General features: G+C 56.0%; 1 protein-coding gene across 7 annotated transcripts in view; it reads right to left on the bottom strand.

Annotated features, from left to right (window-relative positions):
- LDB3 (LIM domain binding 3) overlaps positions 1-22795 on the bottom strand; it is a 60856-nt gene that overhangs the window by 31222 nt on the left and 6839 nt on the right. For 5 of the 7 annotated variants that reach the window (XM_044239977.1, XM_044239978.1, XM_044239976.1 and 2 more), the window contains exons 3-7: positions 18757-18908; positions 18154-18229; positions 16491-16855; positions 6532-6701; positions 6063-6099 (exon numbers count right to left, since the gene is read on the bottom strand). In XM_044239977.1, the coding sequence (XP_044095912.1) occupies positions 6063-6099; positions 6532-6701; positions 16491-16855; positions 18154-18229; positions 18757-18908 (800 nt within the window). Of the gene's footprint in view, positions 1-308; positions 1085-6062; positions 6100-6531; positions 6702-11400; positions 11605-12687; positions 12711-16490; positions 16856-18153; positions 18230-18756; positions 18909-22795 lie in introns of those variants that run through there. The other 2 variants (XM_044239982.1, XM_044239981.1) reach the window with 2 other exon arrangements.

Here is a 22795-nt window from a genome sequence, read left to right as displayed (position 1 = left end):
ACATTCCAGAACCTTACCCCCCCCATCCCCACTGCCCTCTAGGAGGCTATAGCTGCCCTGTGGGCCCGTAGCACAGACCACCACCATTCACTGTCCCCTGAGCTCCACCAGCCCAGGGGGGCCCCCGAGTCAGGAAGTCAGAGGCAGTCAGGCAGAGCTGCACCGGGTTCCAGCCCCAGCAGGCACCGCTGAGCCCCTTTTCAGGGGGTGCCTGTCCTCTCCCCATCTCAGAACGCCCCTCTTGAGTGGTACGCACACAGGCACAGCATGACTGGGGCTGGTTTGGTTCATTTTAAATCCTCTTTATTTCAGAACAAGCATGCATATATGTACAGAAGAGAGTACTAGGGAGCCATCGCACACAGCACAGAGAGGAGAGCGCACACCCCAATCTCACCACAGCCTGGAGGGGCCTCTACCTTGTCTATCCTGGGGCTTCCACTTCCTCCACAGAGAGCCTAGTTCTGGGCTGCCTGGGCTCCAAAGGGCAGGGAGAGAGAGAGTGGGGCCGGGTGTGGGAGTTAGGGTGGGTTGGCCTCTTCCTGGGACCCTGACCTAGAGGCAGCTTATTCCAGGACGGCACTAGGGCAGACTGCCTCTCTTAGGAGCTGAGGGGGGTGGGAAATGGCCCAGGGGCATGTTCTGTTTCCCTTGGGTCTGTGGTACTATGCCAGCCAACCCTGCCATGTCCTCTCTGATCTATGGCTGAGGCCCCGGGCAGGGGAGCAGAGGCGCGGGCCATGGGGGTGGGGGTTGGTGAGGGTGGCACTGGGGGGGCAGGAGTGGGTGTGGAGCTGTGTGGCGCTCGGCCTCAGCTGTCAGCTCTGGGGTGGGCAGAGAACAGAACTGCTGAAGGTTTCTATCAAAGGTGCCCCCCCAGCACAGTTGTACATTCTCAAGCATCACCGTGGGGCTCACATGCCAGAACTGTGGGGGGGGTTGGGGGGAGTCCAGCCTGGGAGGAGTGGGGGCATTCCAGATAGCCTTTTAGCTTTTAACATTAAGGATTTGGGCCGAAAGGCCATGATGCCAGTTGCGCAATTTGGCAAAACGTGGGCTGTTACGTTCCGTTTCAAACCTTTCCCTGTGGCACAGAGAGAGAGAGACAGAGACAGAGACAGAGAGAAGAGAGGAAGAAAGAAAGGGGTTAGGGGATGTGTCCCATTCCCCTGTCTGACAGCTCGGGCAGGGGGCATGGGAGGGGGGAGTTTGGTTTGGAGAGGCTTGGCCACCCACGGAGTACTTTCCAAGTTTGGGACGAGACTAGAGTCCCAAGGACCAGGATTGAGGGACTAGAGTCCCTTAGTGGAATAAGAAGGAAGCCACAGAGAAAGGACCTGGCTAGTGGGCCTAAGGGCCGGCTGGGCAAGGGGGTGGGCCTCTGGGTTCTCCCTGGCCCACGTGGTGAGGGCTGGGCAGGGCTGCTTTGGCTCTCAGGACTGAACCACATAGGCAGGTGGGCCTAGCATGGTCTCTGTCCCCAGGCTGGGCATCAAGAAAGAGGAACGCCTGTTCCCATGATGAGATTTGGTGAGCAGACCTGTCATCTCCCTATGCTTCCCTGGCCTCTGCCAAGCCTTCTCTGTTCCCAGACAGAGCCTTCACGTACCACCAACTGCCCGCACCCGCCCAGGCCTGAACACAGCCAGGTACACACATGCAGTACGTCCTCATGAGACCAAGGGCACACCTACAGAGAACCAGGACTTCCCACAACTTCCCACCCACAGGGCCTCCGCAGCTCCCCCCACAGCCTGCTCAGCCAAGGGTGCAACACAAAACAGGCAAGGCGCAGCCAGAAACGCAAACACAGAGGAGAGTGTGTGCCTGGGGAAATGCAAGTGCCACAGATGCCAGAACCCTACACCTTCCAGGCTGGAGGGACCGCTAACGGCCTCCAGACCAGAGGTGCACATTGGTGGCCCAGAGGCCCACATCTGGCCACAAACATGGTGTGTTTTACCTGGATCGTGTTTAAAACTTCTTTTAAAAATTATTTGCTACATCCAGACCATGGAATACTATTCAGTAATAAAAAGAGATGAATGAATCATTGGTACACTCTCTAACTTGGCTAAATCCCCAGGGAAATCAGGCTGACAGAGAAAAGCCAATCCCACAAGGTCACGGACTGTATGATTCCATATACACAACAGACTTGAAATGATAAAACTAAAGAAGTGGAGAATAGTTAACAGATCAGCGGTTGCCACAGGTCAGGGAGATGGTGTGCGCGGTAAGGAGGTGGGTGTAGTGATACATGGGCAACAGGGGGAGAAGCCTTGAGGTGATGGAAATACTCTGTGTTTGGCTATCCCAGTGCCCACAGGCGTGTTGTGATTTTGTTCTGTAGTTTTGCAAGGTGTTATCATGGGGGGTAAAGGGTATAGAGGACCTCTCCATATTATTTCTTACAACTGCATGCCAATCTGCAATGATCTCAAAATAAGTAGTTTAATAAATGAATTGCCAGCGTACAAGGGTCAGGAAGATCAGCGTTAGGTCTCTGAAAATCAGAGATGGGGCAGTGCTGGTCTTACATTTCTCTAGCCGTCCTGCATCCCCACATACACATTTTATACTACCCCCGTCTGCATTACAGACTCCCCCTCTACACGTGGAGTGTATGCATGCTGCATGCTGTGTCTCTGCTGAAAATTCTGTTCGACTGCCAACGTACTGGAAAACCACTGTTCCAGACCAAACTTTCCTGATAACCCACAGGAAGCGAAGGCCCAGAGACATCACGTGAATGGCCTAAAACCACGCGGAAAGTCAGCAGCAGAGCTGTGAGCTAACTAGGACCTCTCCGAGGTTGGGGAGAAAGAAGGAAGACAGCAGAAGCAGGGGCCCTGCTGGCAGCAGGATGTGTGGCAACAATCGACCATCCCATAGAGGCCACCCAGGACAGAGACATGGCCAGTCTGTCCAGCCAGGTTCACAGCCATCGTCATCAGTGCTCAGTGACAGGCTCGGAGATAGTCCCCGAGAGTCGAAGACTCTAGCAAGCTCTGCTTGCAGTTGTTGGTAAATTCACAGCCTGCCCAAGAGAGGATCCAGGAGAGGAAAGAAGAGAGGGAGCAGAGAGAGGGGAGAGCTGGAAGGAGAGAAAGGAGAAGTCCTAGGACACCCATGGGGGTTTCTCAGGGATACCCAGGGAGGGTGCTTGTTTCTCCAGTGTGGTTTTCAGACTTGCTAGGCTGGCAGACCACCAAGAATAAAAAATCCACAAAGTGCAGGTGACTTTTGCCATCTGTGTGAAGTTTCCCTATGGGGGAGGGCTCTGAGCTGGGCTGGCCCCAGGGGAGTCAGCCACAGGAGCTGGGACAGAGCTGACTGTGCACAGGGAGGGAGGGAAAAGGACCCTGGGTGCTTGCTCAGGGAGGCCACAGTGGGGAGGAGGGAGGAACTGGTAGGTGCCAGGGTCGGCAAACTCAGGTTCGGCTGGAGTCTGCTATTTGGAAGTGGTGTGCTGGGATACCTCCCTGAGGAGACAGCCTTCTGAGATCCCTTCCTGTCAGTGCTGCTGAACTAGGAGGAAGAGAAGGACGTGGGCCCCCTCTGTGGACAGAACGGGTCAGCAGGGTGGGGGAGTGCAGCTTCTGACATGGGAATGGGGCACAGCCCCCCTGGGGAGCAAGATCCCTGACCAACCCAGACCCAGGGTGGGGACAAGCGTGCTTCCTGCTCCTCAGACAGCCACTCGGGTGACCCCAGGGTATGATCAGGGACCACAGTCCCTCCGCAGACCTTAATCACAAACAGAACGGGAGCACTGCACCCAGCACAAGCCTTACTCCCCGGGCCTCTGGCTGCTTATGATTCAGTGAGACGAGATCGCACACCCACCTCCACCGACCACGGGGAGAATGCACATTTTGTGGAAGGCTCTGAGGACCCCTTCCTGGAGATTAAAGTCAGGAAAAGAAAGTGGAGCAGGAGGCTTCTGCCCCTCCAGTCCTGGGTAGAAGTCCTGTCCCTGAAGTTTCACAGCCAGAGACCCCAGTGGGTCTCTGTGGGGGAAGCTATTTTTTCTCTGGGGGTGGGGGTTGGGGTGGTGGTATGTGTGTGTGTGCCCAGAACTGAGGGGGAATCAGGATGGAGCCTCTATTTGGGCTCTCTTTCCAGATTTCCCTACAGAAAACCCTGCAATAGCTGGTAAGAGTCTCTAAGACGTGCAGCAGCCTTCTTCTGGGGGCTGAGCCAGGCTCCTGTGGGATTAGGCCCCAGGGGGAAGGACTGATCTGCCCACATATCTCCAGGCCTAGGCAGAACAGGCCCTGGAAGATGCTTCTGAAAGGAGGAAATGACCAGTGAGGCCCGAACACACCCCTTCTTTCGAGCTTTGGTGTTCTCACTCAAGAACGTTGCAGAGCCTGCATATTCCCAGGGAAATATGAGAGACGGAGGTTCTGCCTTCTAGACTGTGCCTGGTTAGTGAGGTATGAGCTCAGAGTGCCCGGTCAGGAGAATGAAACGTCCTCAGAAGTACTCACTCCAGGGGCAGGGCTCTGTCTCACACGAGGGAGAGAAAACACGCTGCAGGCTTCCTGATAGAAGGCTATTTGCTGGGGGGGGTGCTGTTGGTGGGCAGTAAGCCCCTCTGTTGGGGAACTACACTACACTCCTTATCAAAGCATTCATATGGGGTGCCTGGGTGGCTCAGTGGGTTAAGCCGCTGCCTTTGGCTCAGGTCATGATCTCAGAGTCCTGGGATCGAGTCCCACATCGGGCTCTCTGCTCAGCAGGGAGCCTGCTTCCCTTCCTCTCTCCCTCTGCCTGCCTCTCTGCCTACTTGTGATCAATCTCTCTCTCTCTGTCAAATAAATAAATAAATCTTAAAAAAAAAAAAAAAGCATTCATATGGGTGGCTTCAAAGAGGAGGTGGAAAAAAACAACAGAGTGCTATGGAGCCTGGGAGTGGGGACGGCTGACAGCTTGGTCACACTTCAAGTAGCTAGGTACTATCTATTCAGCGAAATCTTGTGTCTTCCCATTCGGGCTTTATGTAGACACCGTGCGGGCACTAAAGGGTTAACAACTGTGACTGGAACTACAGGCCATTTTAAGCAGGCCTGGGAGGACCATGCTTTCCCTTGGATGCCCCAGCCCAAAAGTGAGAACAGTTTGGACTGGCAAATAGAGGTCAGAAAATAAAAGCCCCGTCAACTCTGAGCTGACCCCAGAGCCCCACTGTCCACGCAATCCTGGGATCACTATATGCCGGTTAGCCAAGTACAGAAAGCCTGGACCCACGTACCAGAGCCCCTCTGAGCCCCAGCACCTTACAGGGAGGCCGCCACAGAATGCACCCCCGAGGCAGACTCTCCCAGGAAGAGCACGCACATTTGCTGCCACAAGTACAAACACAATCATACGGGGCCCCAGGCCTCACCACGGAAGACCCTAGCAGGTTCCAGTGGGTTCAGGGCAGTGTGCCCGCCTCATGCCCGGGCCCGTGAGCACCTGGATGCAGGTGGTAGGTTAGTGGCTATGGCCTCAGGCCTGCCACCACTTCAGGGGAAACATACCCCAAGACAGCCTAGCAGCAGCCACTGTGCTTTGAGCAATCAATGGAACTAATACCTCAGTGTAGGTATGGACAGGTGAATCCTAAGGTAAGGTACCCGTGCCCAGCACAGCCCTCCATATGCCTGCTTCCCTGTGCCCAGCCTCCAGACTCACTGGGGACAGGCCCTGAGCTGAGCGCGCAGGCAAGGCTGCTGGCCCGGTGCCCTCACAGGGAGAGATGCCCTCATTCTCAACAGCCCAGCAAAGGCCAAAGCAGCCCTGCCCCCTGCCCAGGGACAGAGCCAGGAGAGCCCAGAATCCTTATTCCTGCAGCCTGGCCCCAGGGGATTTAGACTCTGCTCCAGGCACCCAGCTCAGTGACCTGGGACGAAGGCCCCAAGCCAGGGTCTGCTGGAGCCCTGCAGGGGCCAGGAGCTTCCAAATACATAAACTTGAGAGTTTCCTTCCATGAGTCATGTGACCTGGGAGCTGCCTGGGGAGGGGTTGAGTTAGGAGGGACATGGCCACAGAACCTGAGTCCGGGCACTTACCTTGACCGTCGTAAAGCTTCTTCATCAGGGTCTTGCACTGTGGGTAGAAAATTGTTGATTAGGAGAAATCGCAGGAAACATAGGAGTCCCCACCGAAGACTGAATAGTGATTGCCTGCAGCCTGTAAACCGTGGCAGGGGAAGACTGTTTGCTGGCAGAGGGCAGGGGGAGACCAGAGGAAATGTTGCCATTGGGAGGGAGTAGTCCAAGGTATGGCTTTTGAGGTCCTCTTATCCCAGCTCTGGGTCGTCACATGGCATGTGGCTGCCCCCACTGCAGTTAGAGACATGGGCAGAGGGCCCATGTCATTCAGCAGCCTGCCCCAAGGGGCCCAGAGCGGTCAGCAGGCCACTAATTATCTGACAAGACCAGCTCACCTTCAAGGGCAGGAGTTTGACAGCATGGCTGTTGTGGGCCCCTCTGCATCTCCCCTGCCCGCGCCCCCTTCCCCACCCCCAGCCCCACTTACTGTATTCTGTCCCAGTCATCTGGGCCAAGATACGGAAGGAGCGAGACTGCAGGTTGGAGGAGCGTCGGGCCCAGTCGTCAGCCTCGTCTTCCGGCTTGTTCTGGTTCTTAATCACGGCCTGGTACACAGGGGAGGCACTGTCCACGGCAAGGTCTTTAATAGGAAGGCTCCTGCAGGTCAGAGAGAAGCGTGAGTGAGGGCAAAGCCGGAGGCCTGCTCCTGTCCTCCTGCACTGCCCGCCGCGGCTCATCCACTTGCACCCTTACACCCTACACACCAGTCGGGGGCCCCTGCTTTTCTCAACCCGCTGTGCCCTCCACCCACTGCCATCCGAAAGCCTGTGACAAGGGCTTGGCCTGGGTCCTCAGTGCTCAGAGAGGCCACAGCAATTCCTCACGGATCCCTTCAGCCACGCCCACACCCCACCCTGAGCTGACTCCACACACAGACCTGAAAACCCACTCCCATAGTTACTGCCCCCTACCCCAGTGGGGAGGGCTGTATCTCTTTTAAGGGAAGAAGAGGCAGAATAGGTCTCTTGAAATAATTTCAACCTCTCTGAACAATTCCTGAGTTTGGGGCTGGGTGACAACGGGCCTTTTGGGGGGACTCAGAGGCTTCTTCAGGGTCAGTCCTTTGTCCCTTGCACACTGTTGGATCCAAACAGGGAGCCACCAGTGCCAGGCCTGACCCAGAAGAGGAGTGGGGGCCTCCTGTTCAGCAAACACGGGCAGGCGTGGTGGGGAGATGGCGTGAGAAACAAGGCAACAAGTCTGATGGGCTGGCGTTGCCTGCAGATGGGGAGCGGGGTTCTGGCCTGGGGGAGCTGGGGGAAGAGCTGCAGGGAAGGTCATTAGTCCTCTGCTCCAGAGCAACACGGCCTTCAGAGGAGGAACTGGTGACCTTTCCTTAGACTCCTTTAGGCACATGGCAGGTGCTCAAAACTTACTTAAATGAATGAATCCCAGATCAGAGCCAGAAGGGACCCCAGAATCTCTTGAGTCCAGGATCTCCCAACCTGAATCAGACTGCAGGGCATCTTACAGGTGCCCACTTACCCTGGCCAGCGAGAGCTGGAGGATCCTGACTGTCCAACCCACACTCCAAGGAATTAGGGTGGACTTGAGTCAAGTTCACAGCAGTGACGGCCTGACTCCCCAGCCTATGGACCAGCGGCCCAGCCCTCTCTTCTTAGAGATGCTGAAACTGAGGTCCAGAGAGGCTAGCTCCAGCTGACAGCATGTAGGGTCCCTGTTGGGTCAGAGCCCAGGCTTCCTGCGTCCCACCCCACAATCTTTTCCATCAAATTATCTTCAGCAAAAATGGCTGAGAGAGGCAACTTCTGCCCACTGGGGCCTTGCTCACCCCAGATGCTCCACACCTGGAGACATGGTCCAGCCCAGGGACTCAGTCTGTGAAGTCTCCACTTGCCTGCTGCTATGGCCACCTCTACCTGCCCTCCAAAGGGCCAGCTGGCTGGGAGAGGGACCTCCCCAGTGCCCACATCTTCTAGCCTCTCTGCAAGGAGCTGGAAGGAAGCACTGGCCTACTTTCCCAAGACTGGGAGTCCCTCAAGATTGGTTCTCAGTGTCAGGCTCAGAGTGGGTTCTAAGAGCAGAGGTGGAGAAAGGTGACAAAAGGTGACCAAGACTGCATGGAGCTGCCCCTACTTCCCTGAAGGGTATGCCCTTCCCCCCAGGAGCTCCAGCTACTGTCCACCTCAGATCAGGTGGGGAAGACCAGCAGATCCTTCCAGGGTCCAGCAGCAGGGAGGTTGGGGCTGCCCAGAAAGCAGAGGAGACAGTGGGTCTCATGCAAGAGGCCATTTCTGGCATAGGGAGGAGCAGAGGCAGGTCTGCTGTCTTTGAGTGAGAGGTACAGTAGGAAAGAAGAAGCAGGACTCCCCGGTCTGCTAGAAGGGAAGGAGGAAGTGTGGATTGCGCCATGGAAGAGGGAAGGTATAGACCCAAGGCCAGGCCTTGACCTTGAATCTGCCTACACACAGCTGTTCGGTCCAGAAAGGAGATGGAAGGTGTTTGCTACCATTTTCCTGGAATGTGCCCTTGAGACACTCCCCTGTTCCTTCCACAGCTCCAGGGGCTCAGAAAGTTCCCAGGGGTGAGTCCCTTGGGATTCACATTGCTAGCACCACTTTCCACAGTGCTGTGCAAAGACCAGGGATTTGTGTTGTTGCCACGACAGCCCCTGGGAGTCAGATGAGGGAATTCCTGTTCCTTTTGAGACTCCAGGACTCCAGGAGAATATGTACAGAGAAAGGATGGAACAGGCCCTATAGTCCTGGGACCCTGGGTCTGAGGCGACTCTGGAGCCACTCGCAGTAATGGTCTTCTTGCCACCAAATACATGTCACAGTTACCACAACATCAAGGTCACAGACACTTACCCACTGTCCACTGCCCTCAAATCTGACTCATCTTTGGCCTCCCATGGATGATACTGGCAGGTGCTGGCTCCTTCAGATCCATGAGGATCCTAGGGAATGGCCTCCAAGAGGCCCCCTCAATCATCCTTTCCCTGAATAATGGCCCCACGTAGATTCTGACATTCAGGTCTCTGCTGTCCCAGAGCAGACAGGAGCTGCCGCAAATCATAGCCCAGAGATCCACTCCCAGCCTTGGGTGCAGGAGAGGCAGTGTGATGTCATTGCTCTGATTTCCATGTTCATAGTGACGTTATTGGAGGCAAAGCCCAAAAGCACTTGCCTGTATAGTCTCCTGAGCATGTCGTTTGGCTGTGAGGTGGGTGTGAGGAGGAACATGGACAGAACCGCTGTCCTCAGACATATCCCACCAAACCCACACACCATCCCTCGACCAGACAGACGACCACGACGCAGAACAGACAGTGTGGAGTCTACTTACGCCAGCGGCGACGCCCTGCCAAGCAGAAGAAAGCCCAGCAGTGAGTGCGTGTCCATCAGCGGATGGCAGAGGGGCCGCGCACACACAAGGGAGTGGGGTTAGGGTCAGAAATGAGTTAGGGGAGTGGGGTGGATAAAGGAGGAAGAGAAAGAGACAAAAAGAAAACTGTCAGTGAGGAAGGAATCATGGGCATTAACAGCAGAAACGGAGCACCTTACGGCACAGAGCGGCTCCTACCCCCTGGTACCACCGACGCATCAGCCCAGCAGGGCGAAGTTAGAAGGAAGGGGAAAGCAGGTTGCTTCCCAGGCACACAGAGAAGGGAGGGCGAGGGGAGGGTAGGGGACAGGAGGAAGGTGGGAGAGGCACTCTGAGAAGCCTAGGTTAGATCAATGGTGCGTCATGTTAAAAAAAAAAAAGAAAGAAAGAAATAGTGGTGAAACCAAATGATAGTAGTCTTTTTGCAAAGACAAAGAATATATAAAGTTAGTGAAGAGCAGTTCTTCCATTATTTTCCACTGAACTTCCCTCTGGCAACCTTACCACTCTTAAGGGCACACCAAGGACACACAGGCAAACAGATGTTAACAGGAAATCCCTGTTAGCTTTTTGGCTTAGTCAGGCAGCCTTGTTTTTCTGGGTACACATGAGCAAATGGTTGTGTTTTGAGACTTACGTGGTCATATTTTCTGCTTTGAATGGTGGGATTAAAGAAATAACACTCTCCACAGTTCTGCAAAGAGCTACAGCTCAGAACCTGGTGGGTTTGAGACTCGGGGCTCCAGGGCAAGCAAATTCTGCCCCCTGGTGGCCCAAGGAAGCACTGTCCGTGGAAAAGGAGAGGTGTCCGCACACCGTTCCATCCTTTGTCCCCTGGAGCCTCCCCCTTGTAACTACAGGTACCGTCATGACCACCAGGGCTGAGTTCTGCAAAGGCCAAGCACTATCAGAGTTATCTGGGACTTTCGAACCCTTTTATCTCTCTTACAAACATCTGTTTTTCCTAGCTTCAGAAAAAAAAAAATAAAACCATCGTTTTAGGATTTTTTGCTTTGAGTTGCTTAAGGTCCTGACTTGGGGATAAGATGTTGCCCAAAGAGATTACCAGTCAATTCTGAAAGTTAACAATGATATTCTCAAGTAGAAAACAATACGCGTGTTTGTGTGAGAGAAAGAAGGACAGAAAGATAGAGATAGAGTTAGAAAGAGACAGAGATAGAGAGACACATACAGGGAGAGAGATACAGAGAGACTACGAGAGACAGAGAAAGAGGGAGTGAGGTCCCTATTACCGTTTGCACTATTAGCGTTTTTTCCCCCCACAAATAATTCCCAGCCACCTCTTTCCGTAGTTAACACTCGAGTTCCTCAACCATTGCTAACAGGCAAATTCTAAGAACCAAGGATGCCTTAAATCTCATTGCCCTGAGATTGGGCTTCCCTGAGTCCTGGGTGCTTCCCAGGCTCTGCCGTGGGCTGACTACAACCAGTACCTCAGATGATTTGTCCAGAGGCCCCTTCCCAAACAAGAAACCTGGTCATCCGTTTGATTGCTCTCATCATTGAAAGAAAGCAAAAACTTCCCCCAAAGAATGGCTTAGTCTATGAGAAGACTGGTTTATCCAGATGTGACCCAGGATTCCAGATGTTTCTTTCTAAACTGACCCCCTTGCGGAGCCCGGGGGAAAATGCAGAAGCTGTGAGAAGCGCTTGGAGCAAGCACCATATTCGTCGATTCTCCACCCTTCTCCTAAAGCTGAGACTGATTCTGAAGAGAGAATATGGTGTTCTGGAAGGCCTGGCAAAGGTTCCCCTCCAACAGCCATGGCCCTAGAGGCTCAAGATGAGGGAGGAAAGCTGGTCTCGATACCCAAAGTCTCTGATGGTACCAAGCAGCCTGGTGCTGTTGGCCTCCACTGGTGAGGAGGCCCAGCCAGTGGTGGAGGCGATGACCAATGAGCAACAGCGGAGGAAGGGAGGCGCTTACCCACTGAAGTCACTGCCCTGGGCCTGGGCCTGCCCAGCAATGGCGTCCATAATGGCGTCCTGGGAATACATGCTGATGGGTGTGTTGTACTGCGCATGGATGATGGTGGCCTTGCCGCCCAGCCCCTTCACCTCAATGGGCTTGTGGGTGGACAGGGCAGAGTCCTTCAGGGCGTTGGGGTTGAACCGTTCCTGGTAGTCGGCGCTGGGGGAGGGCAGTAGGGAGAGCAGAGGAGGAAGAGGAAGGGAGGCGGAAGGAGAAAAGGCAACAGGTGGTGTTACACAGGGAGTCGAGGCGAGGGCTGGTGGTGGAGAGACCTCCCAAGGCCTGATCCCAGATAGGTCCCCCAAGTCCCCTGAACTATGGACAGTGGGGTCTGGTAGAGAAAACCCTAGCACCCTCCCCAGAGCCCTTCGTGGCCATTTTCTCTCGCCCACCCTGGCAATACCAGACCCTGGGAAGCCTCTGCTCAGCCTGAGTGAGCTACATCTCAGGGTCAGCAGGGGGCGCCAGGCATTGGAAGCTCTCTCACCTCACCAGCAAGGAAGCAGAGACAAAGAGAGTTGGGGGTCGGGGACAGGAGCTGGGCCACACGTGATAAGCAGCGGCAGCCCAAGCAGAGTCCAGAATGACCGAAAGGCAAAAAGCAGCCCCGCGGGGGCACCCATAGGGGTTCTGAGCAAGGTTCTTCCACGATGGGGCTCATCCTGCTGGCCATGCCCTCCGTGGCCCAGGGCTCTGCTCCTCCAGATGATCCAGGGCACGTGTTTCTTCCTTGGAGCAGGACTCGGGCTGCTCAGTACCCCTCAAGTCCAGCTGGCTGTGCAGCCCGCAGTCTCTGCCCATCGGGGCGCTCCCCTCCAACAGATGAGTGCACTCCCCGGGCCCAGAAGATCTAGCGCAGCCCTTCGGAGCGGTCCCGCCACCCCCGGGACAGAAATGTCTTCAGGCTCACGTGGAACCCAGCAGGAGCGCGGCACACACTCCACCACCATCCTCCCCTCCCCCCAGAGCCGGCCTGCTGGTCCGAAGCAGCCACCACAGGAAAGGGCGAAGGGAAAGAGCACATCTGACAGAGACCTGGCACCCCTCCCCCGTGCCTTTCCTCCATACTTGCAGATCCACTCACATGCAGGCTCGCTCCGGGACGCGAATGCACGCCCACTCACACATGCACACGCACGTACACGTGCTGACGCAGGCGCACGCTGTCCAGACCCACAGACACTCGGACGCATGCTGGGGTATGCACACCAGCGCACACACATGCTTTCCTTTGATACTAACTTGGCTGGAGAGTTGGCTACCACCTGGGGAGGAGAGAAAGAGCAAAGAAGACAGGGCTGTCAGAGTATGGTCCTGCCAGGGGCTCTGAGTGCTGGGACCATCCTCAGACTGGCCCTCATGGAGGCTGCTCCAGCTCTGACAGGCGCCGGGGGGGAGAAGAGTGCTGAGGAGAGGGGCAGGGCTCCAAGTCAGGATCATGGCCTCTGAGTTTGGGTCAAAGGTGCTGACAGTGGTGCTACCCTCTCAGTAGGTCCACAGTCCCTGAAGCTTTGCCAGGAGTAAGGGTTTTCTAGTCCATCTTCATGGGTGCCACATACTGCCTGGCTGGAGACCCCAAGACAGGAAGATGGAGAGGGAGACAGGACCAGCTGCGGCTGCTATGGGCCAAGCCCAGGCTGTAGGTGCCTCCTAGCTAGTCAGCCATTCTGGACGTATAATTGTGTCATTGGCAGTGGTGCTGGGGGGTTGCAGTCGGGTTACCCACGGTCTCCCAGATGTACTCTCCCTCCCAGAGTGGGCACAGGCAGCCCTGGCTGCTACTTCTGGGGCACAGGGGTGCAGACCCCTGTGACTGTCCCTAAAGGCCCTGTGGACGGTCAGTGAAGCAGGAAGGAGGAAGGCGGAGGCTTAGGAGAAGTTCCAAGGGGTATTGCAGGAAAGCCCCTAGCCAAGGCAACCCAACTCAGACCTAAGAGGGACCCTGCCCTCGCTTTTGTCTAGAGCGAGCCTCCTGGAGCATCATCTCTTTGGGGAGGCATTGCCTGCATTAGGTTTCCTTAAATGCAAATCCCTTGCAGGGCAGACCGGGGCAACACCAATGGCCTTGTCAAAAACCTGAGGGAAAAGAGCGCTGGTGGCATCCCTGCCCCCATCGCAGACTGCACCACTCAGGGAGATCTCTGGCTGGGAGATCCTGGGCCCCATCTAGCCTGACCCTGGTCATCCCTTGGCCAGGCCAAAGCTAGGGGGCCCTCTAGCTGCACGCCTTACAGTCTTGGAGCTGATAAAATTCCCTCTGTCCTCTAGGCTCAAATAGCTCCAAGTGGAGCTATATTAGGAAAGATCTTCCATCCCTTCTCCATTTCTGGCCAGTGCTGACAGCTGCAGGGTCAGCTCTTGCTCTGACCAACCCAATGTCCCCTACAGAGGGCAGTGGGGTGGGGAGGGGGAATGCCGCCTCTGCCCTTCCCTGTCCCAGCACCCAGCACCGTCTTTGGCATTGACTTCTGCTCCATGCCTAGCTCCCACCTGAAAACTTGGAGGCTGAGTGGCCCGCAGCAGACAGCTCAGAGAGGAGCCAGCACCAGGTCTCAGGGAGAATCAGTCAAGATCCACCCAGAGACCCCTGCACCGAATGCCCTGAGGGGTAATGCCCTGCCCTGCCAGCTCATGGCGGATGGAGAGGGACTGCTGCCATGCTCTGGCCTGGGGATCTCGCACCCTGTTTCTGGCCTGGGGATCTCGCACCCTGTTTGTTCTCGCCAGTCCTCCCAAGAGGATTCAAGCTGTCGAAGACTCACATGGCAAGCTGCCTGGAGAGGAGGACAAGGAACTTCCTTTTGGAGCCAGGTGGGACAGAGTTTAAATCCTTACCCTGAATCTTCCTAGCACTGTGACTCTGGGCAGTTCCCCACCAGTCTCAGCCTCAGTCCCTCATTCACAAAATCAAGATGATGGTGGCCACTGCGCTGACAGGCTGTGCACGCTAAACAGAATCCGGAGTGTAAAGCCCTTGTCATGACTTACGTGTGCAATGGATGGGATGGGATTAGCAATTACCAGCCCTGTCACCTTCCTGCACACAGGCACTTAGCAAAGCTGGCAGCCTCAACCCATCAGAAGCTGCCTGGGCTAGCCCAGGTCAGAGGCTCCCTGCTTCCAGCATCACCCGGGGACCGCAGCATAGCCTTTACTGTGGATGAACGGAGATATACTCCTTCCACTAGCCTGTTTACCCTTAGAGAAGCTGTTGGACCCTGCTGCTCTGAGTGTCGAGTAATAAATTAACACTTGTCGGCTTCTAAGAAGCCCCTGCACCAGAGGGAAGGCACCCCTGGAGTCATGGGAAGCTGGGGTGGGGCTGGCCCTTGACTTTCCTGGCCAGGTTGTGAGGTCCCTATCACCATATAGGGAGGAGTCAGGCTGCCCCAGGTACCAGCCCTGTGTGCCACTGTGCTTATTAGCTGTGTGTGACCTTGACCAAATCACTCACTCTGAGCTTCTACTTCCCAGCTAGGAAATGGGGGAAATGATGCTCACCTCTGAAGTTGCTGAGAGCTGAAGTTAAATAAAGCACATGGACTGTGAGTTGGTCCCAAGTCTAGACTGAGGGCTCACAATGGGACATATTATTGTCACTGTAGGTGGGCTTCATGGAGGTCCCTGTCTCTCAGAGACTGATTTCCTTGCCAGGGGCCAGTTCCAGAGAGCATCAGAAAGAGCTACCAGCCCATCCAAGGTGGAAGGAGGCCATTTCTGTTCTGTCACTCCTTGGGTTTTTTGGCAGAAGCTCCTTGCTGGAAAAAGCCCAGGGTTTATGGTTCTGACGCCTTGGTCTGAGGAGGCTGGGGTCCAGGTGCTCAGGCTGTGGAGTGCTCAAGGCCAGCTTCAGCCAGGATCCCAGAAAAGGCTGAGGGATATGGGGAAGCTGGGGATCGGCAAGGGAGCAGTGAACCAGTGGGGCACAGGTACCTTCTGTGGCAAGGGCAAAGGAAGGGCATGGGCGGGGCCAGACTGACCCAGATTCTGATTCTAACTCCTGGGAGCATCTACCGTGTGACTTTAGGTAGCACAAGGCAAGTGTGCCGGCACGGAGTTCAGGGCTGTGCAACGTGTGTCCTCTTTCCATCCTGCCGGCAATCCTGAGATATGGACAGTCTCACACCCAGGTACAGAGGAGGAGACCTGAACCCCTAATCACTGGGCCATAATGGCCTTGACTCAGCCTGCTCCACCTCTAGAGCACATGAAGATAATTATACCGGTTGTAGCCGAGAAGTTAGAATAAGATACAAGCAGGAAGGGCTTAGAAGCTAGCACGTGCTTGGCTTGGGGACTCCCTCCCCTCAACCCCTCCACGATGCGCACCCTGGTTGCAGGTTCTTTTAGCTCCTGTGCTCACAGAGTCCCACCAGCTGGTGCTCAGCAGGTTGTGGGGGGCAGGCTACCGTTCTCCTACACACTCTCTTTGTCCTCGGTTCTCCCTTGCCTCATTCTATCTAGGCTCAGTTCTACAAGCCCATGACACTCACCCCATTCCTGAATCTTTCTGCACCCAGCTCAGTCGCTCCCACCTACAGGCAGCCTTCCCAGATCACTCCCAGCCCCCAGAGAACTTACCCTCCTACCTTTCTATTGCTTCCCTGCTCCTGCCTCAGGGCTCCTCCAGGGGAGGGACCTTTGTCCCAGGGTTCCTTGAGGCAGCAGGCTTCATCGTGGGGGCGGGGGGGCATTGTGTGGCAAGGGGGTGCTGGTGTGGACGTTTTGGGAGTCAGTATCTCTTGCATTCAGACCTCACTTAGCCAATTAGCAGTGGGACGGCTGGACCTCGACTAAACCTCTGAGCCTCAGTTTCCCCCTCTGCAGGATCCAACACGTCACCCCAGCTTATGGAAAATAATGACACGTCTAGCTCCTGACAAAAATACCGGCCAGGTCGTTACTTGTACGGCTCCAGGCTTGTGCCACTGCGTGGGCCGACTGAGGTCAACTCCTAGCTCTGACTGTCTGGCAGAGCCTCCGTGAGCACTGAGGACCCCGGTGGCCCCAGACCACCAGCAGAGAGCGGCGCACCTGTTACCTACCCTCCTGGGAGTCCAGCACCTGAGGCCTTCCCTCGGAGGCTCATCTGATACATCTGAGCCATCTCCCTCAGGGTCTCTGCTGAGTACAGGCCAATGGGGTTGTTATACTGCCTTGGCTGGCTCGAGCCCTGCGGGGCTTTCGGGCTGAATGAGTCCAGGGCTCCCTCCAGGCTGGTCTTGGCCCCTGGGCTGCCCCGCGGAGGGCCGGGCTCAGAGGCCTCGGTGTGTGAGGAGAAGACGGAGGTCTGGGAGAAGGAGCTAAAGGTGTGCCTGAGCTCCGGGGTGCCCGGGGTGCCCAGACTCGCCCTTGCCTCAGGGTTGGGGCTGAGGGCCGCCGGGCTGCCGTTCATGTCCCGAGCGGGGTCCTGGCCCAGAGCAGCGCCATGCAGGGGAGAGAGAAGAGAGCGGTTAGAGGCCATACGGGTCCCAGCGCTTCTGCAAGGACCTGAAACACAGGTGTTAGTGTGAGCGCCCAGCAGCCTGCCCCCCGATTCGACCACGCAGAGCTCGGGAGGGGACACAACGGACACCTGCAAGAGAAGGGTTTTGTCGAGGAGAGGGAGGGAGGCGCCCATCCCTGGCCCCGAGGCCCACATCCCCCTGACCAAAGTGCCAGCCCCACACAAAAAGCCAAGCCAAGCCAGCCCACCTGCAGGGCTGCGGGAAAGGGGACGTGGGCCTCAGGGAGTTGGGGAGAGCCCCCTCCATCCTCTCTCTGCTTTCCGTTGCCCTGAGTGGAAGCCCCTAGTTGGCACAGCCTGGCCTCCTGCTCTACCAACCCCATACTGAGATGCCTCCACATGGCCAGCCAGAGGCCCCCCACCCTGAGCTGGCAGTGGTCAGGCAAAGTAGAAATGCAAGAGGGAAAACGGGGACCCTGCGGGGCTGACAACTTGTTCCCACAGTCTGCCTGTGCAGCTTCTCCCAAGCAGCCCTCTGCTCCCTTTCCCCATCTGTCACCCACCCCAAGCCCCTGTCAGCCTCTTTGTATCAGAATGAGGTCATGCAGGAGGCAGGGAGTGGGCCCTGCAGGAGGGGTGGGGAGGGCCTTCCATGCTTCAGGTCAAGTCCTTTTGGCACACAGGGTTGAACTGCTTCAAGGGAGCACTGAGGGGGTGGTAGGCAATGTGGTGAGGTATGCCTGCCTTGTGCTTGTGCCTGACTACCATCAGCACCTCTGAGGGGGCTGTTGGGACATCCAGTCCGAGGGGCAGTGGAAAACGGTAGGAGAGACCCTATGTCAGAGATAAACTCTGAGGACCAGCAGGCCCCCTCCCTCCATGCCTGGGCTGGCTGCTCGAACCAGGGTCTCTGGCTTTCATGCCCCAGTGACCCCCCTTCCCAGCACCCTCAGGATCCTTGTCCCCACCTAGCTGGGAGGAAGATCCCTCTCCTAAAAACACCATGGCCTAGGCTGGTTTCCCAGCACCAGCCATGAGGTCCCAGGACCAGCACCCAGGCAGACACCCCACACTTGGTACTGCATGGGGGCTGGAACGCCTCTTCTTGGGGGCCTGCCCCCACTCCCTCATGCTCAGCCATAGCTGGGGCAAGGAGACGGCTAATCTTACTACTCTGTCCGGTTTGGGCCCACCAAGGGCCAGGCAGGCAGACCAGGGGCCACCCCACAGGAACCACCGCTGAGAGTGGAGTCAGCACCTACCTTCTGGTGGGGGATCACTGGCAGAGGGGACTGGACCGGGGGTGCTGTTGTGGAGATGGGGACGGGGCGCTTTGACCTGGAAGAAACCAGAAAGGCGTCCAAGTGAAGACCGTTGCCACTAAGACCAGGAGCTCCTGCCAGGGCAGGGCTGGAGATAGAGAGCATCAGAGACCCGAGTCATTGGGTCACAGCTTCAGGTCCACTGTCCTCCCCATGGACTGGGTGACTCCAGGAAGGCACTGGGCCTGACCAGAATGAGGAAGTCATGACCCTTGGACACTTTGCTCCCATGGGCTTCTGTTAGGTCCTTGGGAGGTTATCTGGAGCAAAGAGGAGGCAGGGCTTTCAGGCCCAACTCCCCCCGCACTGACTGGCAGCACTATGACCGCCCCGACCCCCCAAGGCTTATCCATAAAGTGAGGCACAGACGTGTCAGGTGTTTGATGGCTTGGCCCTGTCCTCCTCCTGGTCCAGAGGCCCTCCTTACTTTCCTGTGTGATCCTGTGGCACAGGCTGGGCCCACGTGATTGCTGCCGGACCCCTTCTCTTGGGCCCTTGATGCCCACATCCCTCTACCCCCTGCTCTGGAGAGCTCCCACCTACTTCTGCAGCGTGAGACTCAGGTTGTAGCTAGCAGACTTGATCTTGTTCTGAGCTTCCAGGTGGGTCATGGTGTCTGTGTTGACTCCGTCGATGGCCACCACGAGGTCACCCTGGCTGAGCTGGGACTGGGCGGCCTTGCTCCCCGGTGTGATCTGAGAGAATGACAGATGGGGGGGGGGAAGTGAGCATACAAAGGGTAGACCCAGGGATGGGCCGTTCTCGAGGAAGAGTCACCAGGGATCATCCAGTAGAGGCCTGCCATTTCCACTTTCATTCACTGTGACCAGCACCCGCTGCTCCCCAAGCCCGATGCCTCCTCCTGGCACACCATCACCCCTCTGCCTAGCATTCTGTATCTGAATGTGACCCAGAGCCCAGCCCTGGCTTGGGGAATGTGGATGGAAGCAATACCCGCCACTTCCAGCCCTGCCCCTAGCCACCATCCTTGTCATCCTGCACTCTCTCTGCTTCTTAGCCGACTAGATGCAGAGGACCCAGAAGAGGACAGCCGAGCCACCAAAGGAAGGACCTGAATCCTTGACTCACTGCTTGGAGGAGAGAGGATTAAGAAATACTGCATCTGATGTTGCACGAGAGAGAAGTAAGCTTCTGCTATGCTAGGCCATTGAGACTTGGGGGCTCTCTGTTACACCAATTAGCCTACTATAATGGCTGCACCCCCAAAACCCATGGAGCACTTTCTGGGCTCCAGGAGGGAGGGTATATGCACGAGTTAAGACTCAGCACCACCACAGAGACTCTGCCAGGCTAGTAGCCAGAACAGAGGAGCCCTCAGGGGAGCACCCCAGGGCAAGTGCCTAGGGCTATCATGGCAGGGAGGCAAAGAGCTGTGGAAGCAAGATCTGCTGGGGCATGGGGCAAGGCTCAGCACTATGTGGCTGGCTTCAGACTTCCAGAAGAGGAGATGCAGGTGTGGGGGCCAGATCCCAAATCCTACACACTAACAACATCAAGAATGTTAGTCTGGGGCCCCCTATCCCCAGGGTGATCACACAGGATTGCTATAGACACCGCATGCCAAGAATATCTCCTGTCATGTCAAGGCCACACTCCCAGGGACATTACATGCAATGTCAGGATGGCTCAGACCCACTCTCAGTGACATCATGCACAACGCCAAATTCCGCAGGCCTGTTCCTCCATAACAGCATGCCCCCCACCAGCCCAGAGATGTCACTTGAAATGCAAAATTCTGGAGGGCCTAGATGATATCACCTATGATAACTTGATGGCTGGCCCCTCGGGACATCACATGGGATGTGAGGAAGCTCCAGTTCCAAAGATGCCTCATGGAATGTCACCGAGACTGGCTTTACACCCCCATGTCACAACACAAAATACCATACCCTACCCCTTACAGATAACACAAAGAATGACTTGACCCCCATGACATCATGTGGAAGGCCCCCTGTGACATCATGTAGAATGATGTACAGGGCTCGCCCCAGTGACATCACAGGAAAGAGGAGGCTCTGGGAGCCAGCCCCCACCAAGCTGTAACTAGAGGATGTCCCTTGGCTTTTGTTCCCCAACATGCCCACCAGCCAGCTTTCCTGGCTTCTATGGGCACATCTCAGTCACCTTCCTGTCTACAACCCAGGGACAAGGCTGGCTTCTAATGCTGGCAGAAGCCGTTTTCTGGCCCTGGCCTGGGGGACCATCCTAGAAGGCGTCCAAAGAGGACCTAGGGAAAGTCCCCTATCCTGGTTGCCAGGACCTGGGCTCCCAGACATGGACGGAAGCCTCCTGCCACACCCCTCATGAGGAATCTTCCACCAAACCAGGGCCACCTGTGGTCACAGGCTCTAGTCCCTTGTGGGCTCTACAGGCCAGGCCGCAAACTGCCTGTGCAAACCCAGGGACAGCAGCAAGAGCAGACGAGTCCTTGAGGAGGAAGTGCCCGGTTAGCCCTGGGGACTGTGCTAGCTTCACCAACGCCGAGTAGCCTCCCCTCACCCATGAATCCACAGAGACCTGGCAGGGACAGTAGAGAGAACACCCCATAGACTTCCAGGAAACCAAAGTCCAGCCCACTTTCCTGGCTCCGACAGGGGTATCTCAGAATTGCTTGGGCTGGGGTGCCTGGGTGGCTCAGTCGGTTGAGCATCTGCCTTCGGCTCAGGTCATGATCTTAGGGTTCTGGGATCGAGCTCCATGTTGGGCTCTGCACTCTCCTTCTGCCCCTCCCCCTACTCATGAGCACACACACTCTCTCTCTAATAAATAAATAAAATCTTAAAAAAAAATTACTTGGGCCTTCTCAAAATGCACATCCCTTATCCCCAAATTCATGGCCTTGGGGAGCCTCTACTAATGACAGGAGTGTTGTTTCCTTTTATTTTAAGGGTTAAACAAAGGGTAAAAACAAAAACAACAACAACAAAAACACAACAAAACAAAAAACCCAGAGAAAAACAAAGCACTTTTTGGGCCAAGAGGGGACTCCTGAGGGCAAGCTGAGCTGCGAGCTGGGCCTGTCTGCAGAAAATCGGCTTTCCCTACTCCTCTTGGTTTCGCGTTCAGGCCTATGCTATCCCCAGCATTTTCTGATATGTATCTTCAAACAGAGAAAGCAGACAGAACTCTACAGGGAGCATCCCCACACCCAACACTGAGCTTCTACCTTCACACGGTTCAGCTTTCTGTGTCACATGTCTAGCCTCTCCGTATGGTAATCCGTCTTAGTTTGGAAGGTTTTCAGAGAAAATAGCGGATACCAATATGCTTCCATTCAGGGTGAATTGTGCAATGCCTCTGCGGTCCTCGTGAACTGCCCACAGGGCTCCCCCACAGTAGGACACCCCACACCAGGGTTTCCCCATACCAGGACTCTCCCAGATGCTTCTTACCATCTGCAGACAGCATAATGAGCTTCTAGGTATGGCCACCACAGACCCCAGATAGAAGGGCAGGCCTTCTGCCTGCAGAGGTGAGGCCTGCCAGCCAGGACTGGAGCTGTGTCCAGAAGATCATGGATGTCAGTGTGAGCAAGGACACCAGAATGACATCCAAGAGCTGCTGGGGCCAGATCAGCTAGGGCAAGGTGTAGGACTATTGGGAATGCCCTCTCTTTGGAGCTGCCCTGGGGACATCTGTCTTCCTTAAGCGTGGGCTAATACCGTATCTTTCCACGGGGTCTCATGCCTCCCCCTTGCCTGGCTCCACCTCATTCCCAGTATAGATTGGGTGATCCTGGTTCCCTGGAAAATGCCCAGCCTCTCCAGGGCCTGGTTAGCAACCGAGCTCCTCTAGGAGAGTGCCAAGCTAGCTCCTGCCTGCCTGGCACCTCTCTTCCCACACCTGTGTCTGCTCATCAGGGCTCAGCTGGCCTGGCTTTCAGCTGCCCTGAGCAGAGCCCATGACCTCTGAGACTGGGGGTGGGTGGAGGGTACTGTAATTCTCTTCTGGAAGGGTGCTCTTTGGCTCTGTCCAAGTCTCCTAAGAGGAGGCAGGGACCCTCAGGAGGTCACCCCCTGCTTTGTCCAAGGGCCATCAGATCCCACCCTCTTCTCAGGAGCAGCCTGCCCTGCAGGAGGGTGAGACCAACCGGGGACCCCTGCCCAAAGCCCAGGACTTGGGAAGAGTGCCGTGCAGGCGTGGTATACCCATGTGTCTCTTGCCTGACTCTCTGCTTCTCTCTCTGCGTTCCTTGTCCCACAGAGGACCCAAAGCCACTAAATCCTTGGAGGATTTTTTTCTTTGAAGTCTTTATATCCTCTTTTGAGCATTTGAAAACCTCTTCATAACAACAGTTCATTCCCACTTCACTTTTCATTCTTCTCCAACCACCAGCCACCTCTCAACTCACAGCCCAGATGTGGGCAGAGCTCCAGGAGCATGGCCTGTTCTCAAAAGCTCCTGAGGTCCCTGGGGGCCAAAACTGCCATCAGGCTCACGGGAGCCCTTCCTTCTTGTTGGGCCGTGGTTTGAGGTCCATGAGAAGAGACAGCAGGCTAGCAGGTACTAGCAGGGAGCAGCCGTGGCCTCTGTGACTGTTGGGTGACTTGTAGGGAGGCAA

Source organism: Neovison vison, chromosome 2, assembly GCF_020171115.1.
Source record: "Neovison vison isolate M4711 chromosome 2, ASM_NN_V1, whole genome shotgun sequence".
NCBI classification, from domain to species: domain Eukaryota; kingdom Metazoa; phylum Chordata; class Mammalia; order Carnivora; family Mustelidae; genus Neogale; species Neogale vison.
Note: the sequence above shows the minus strand (reverse complement) of the source record. Positions and strands in the feature narration are given on the sequence as shown.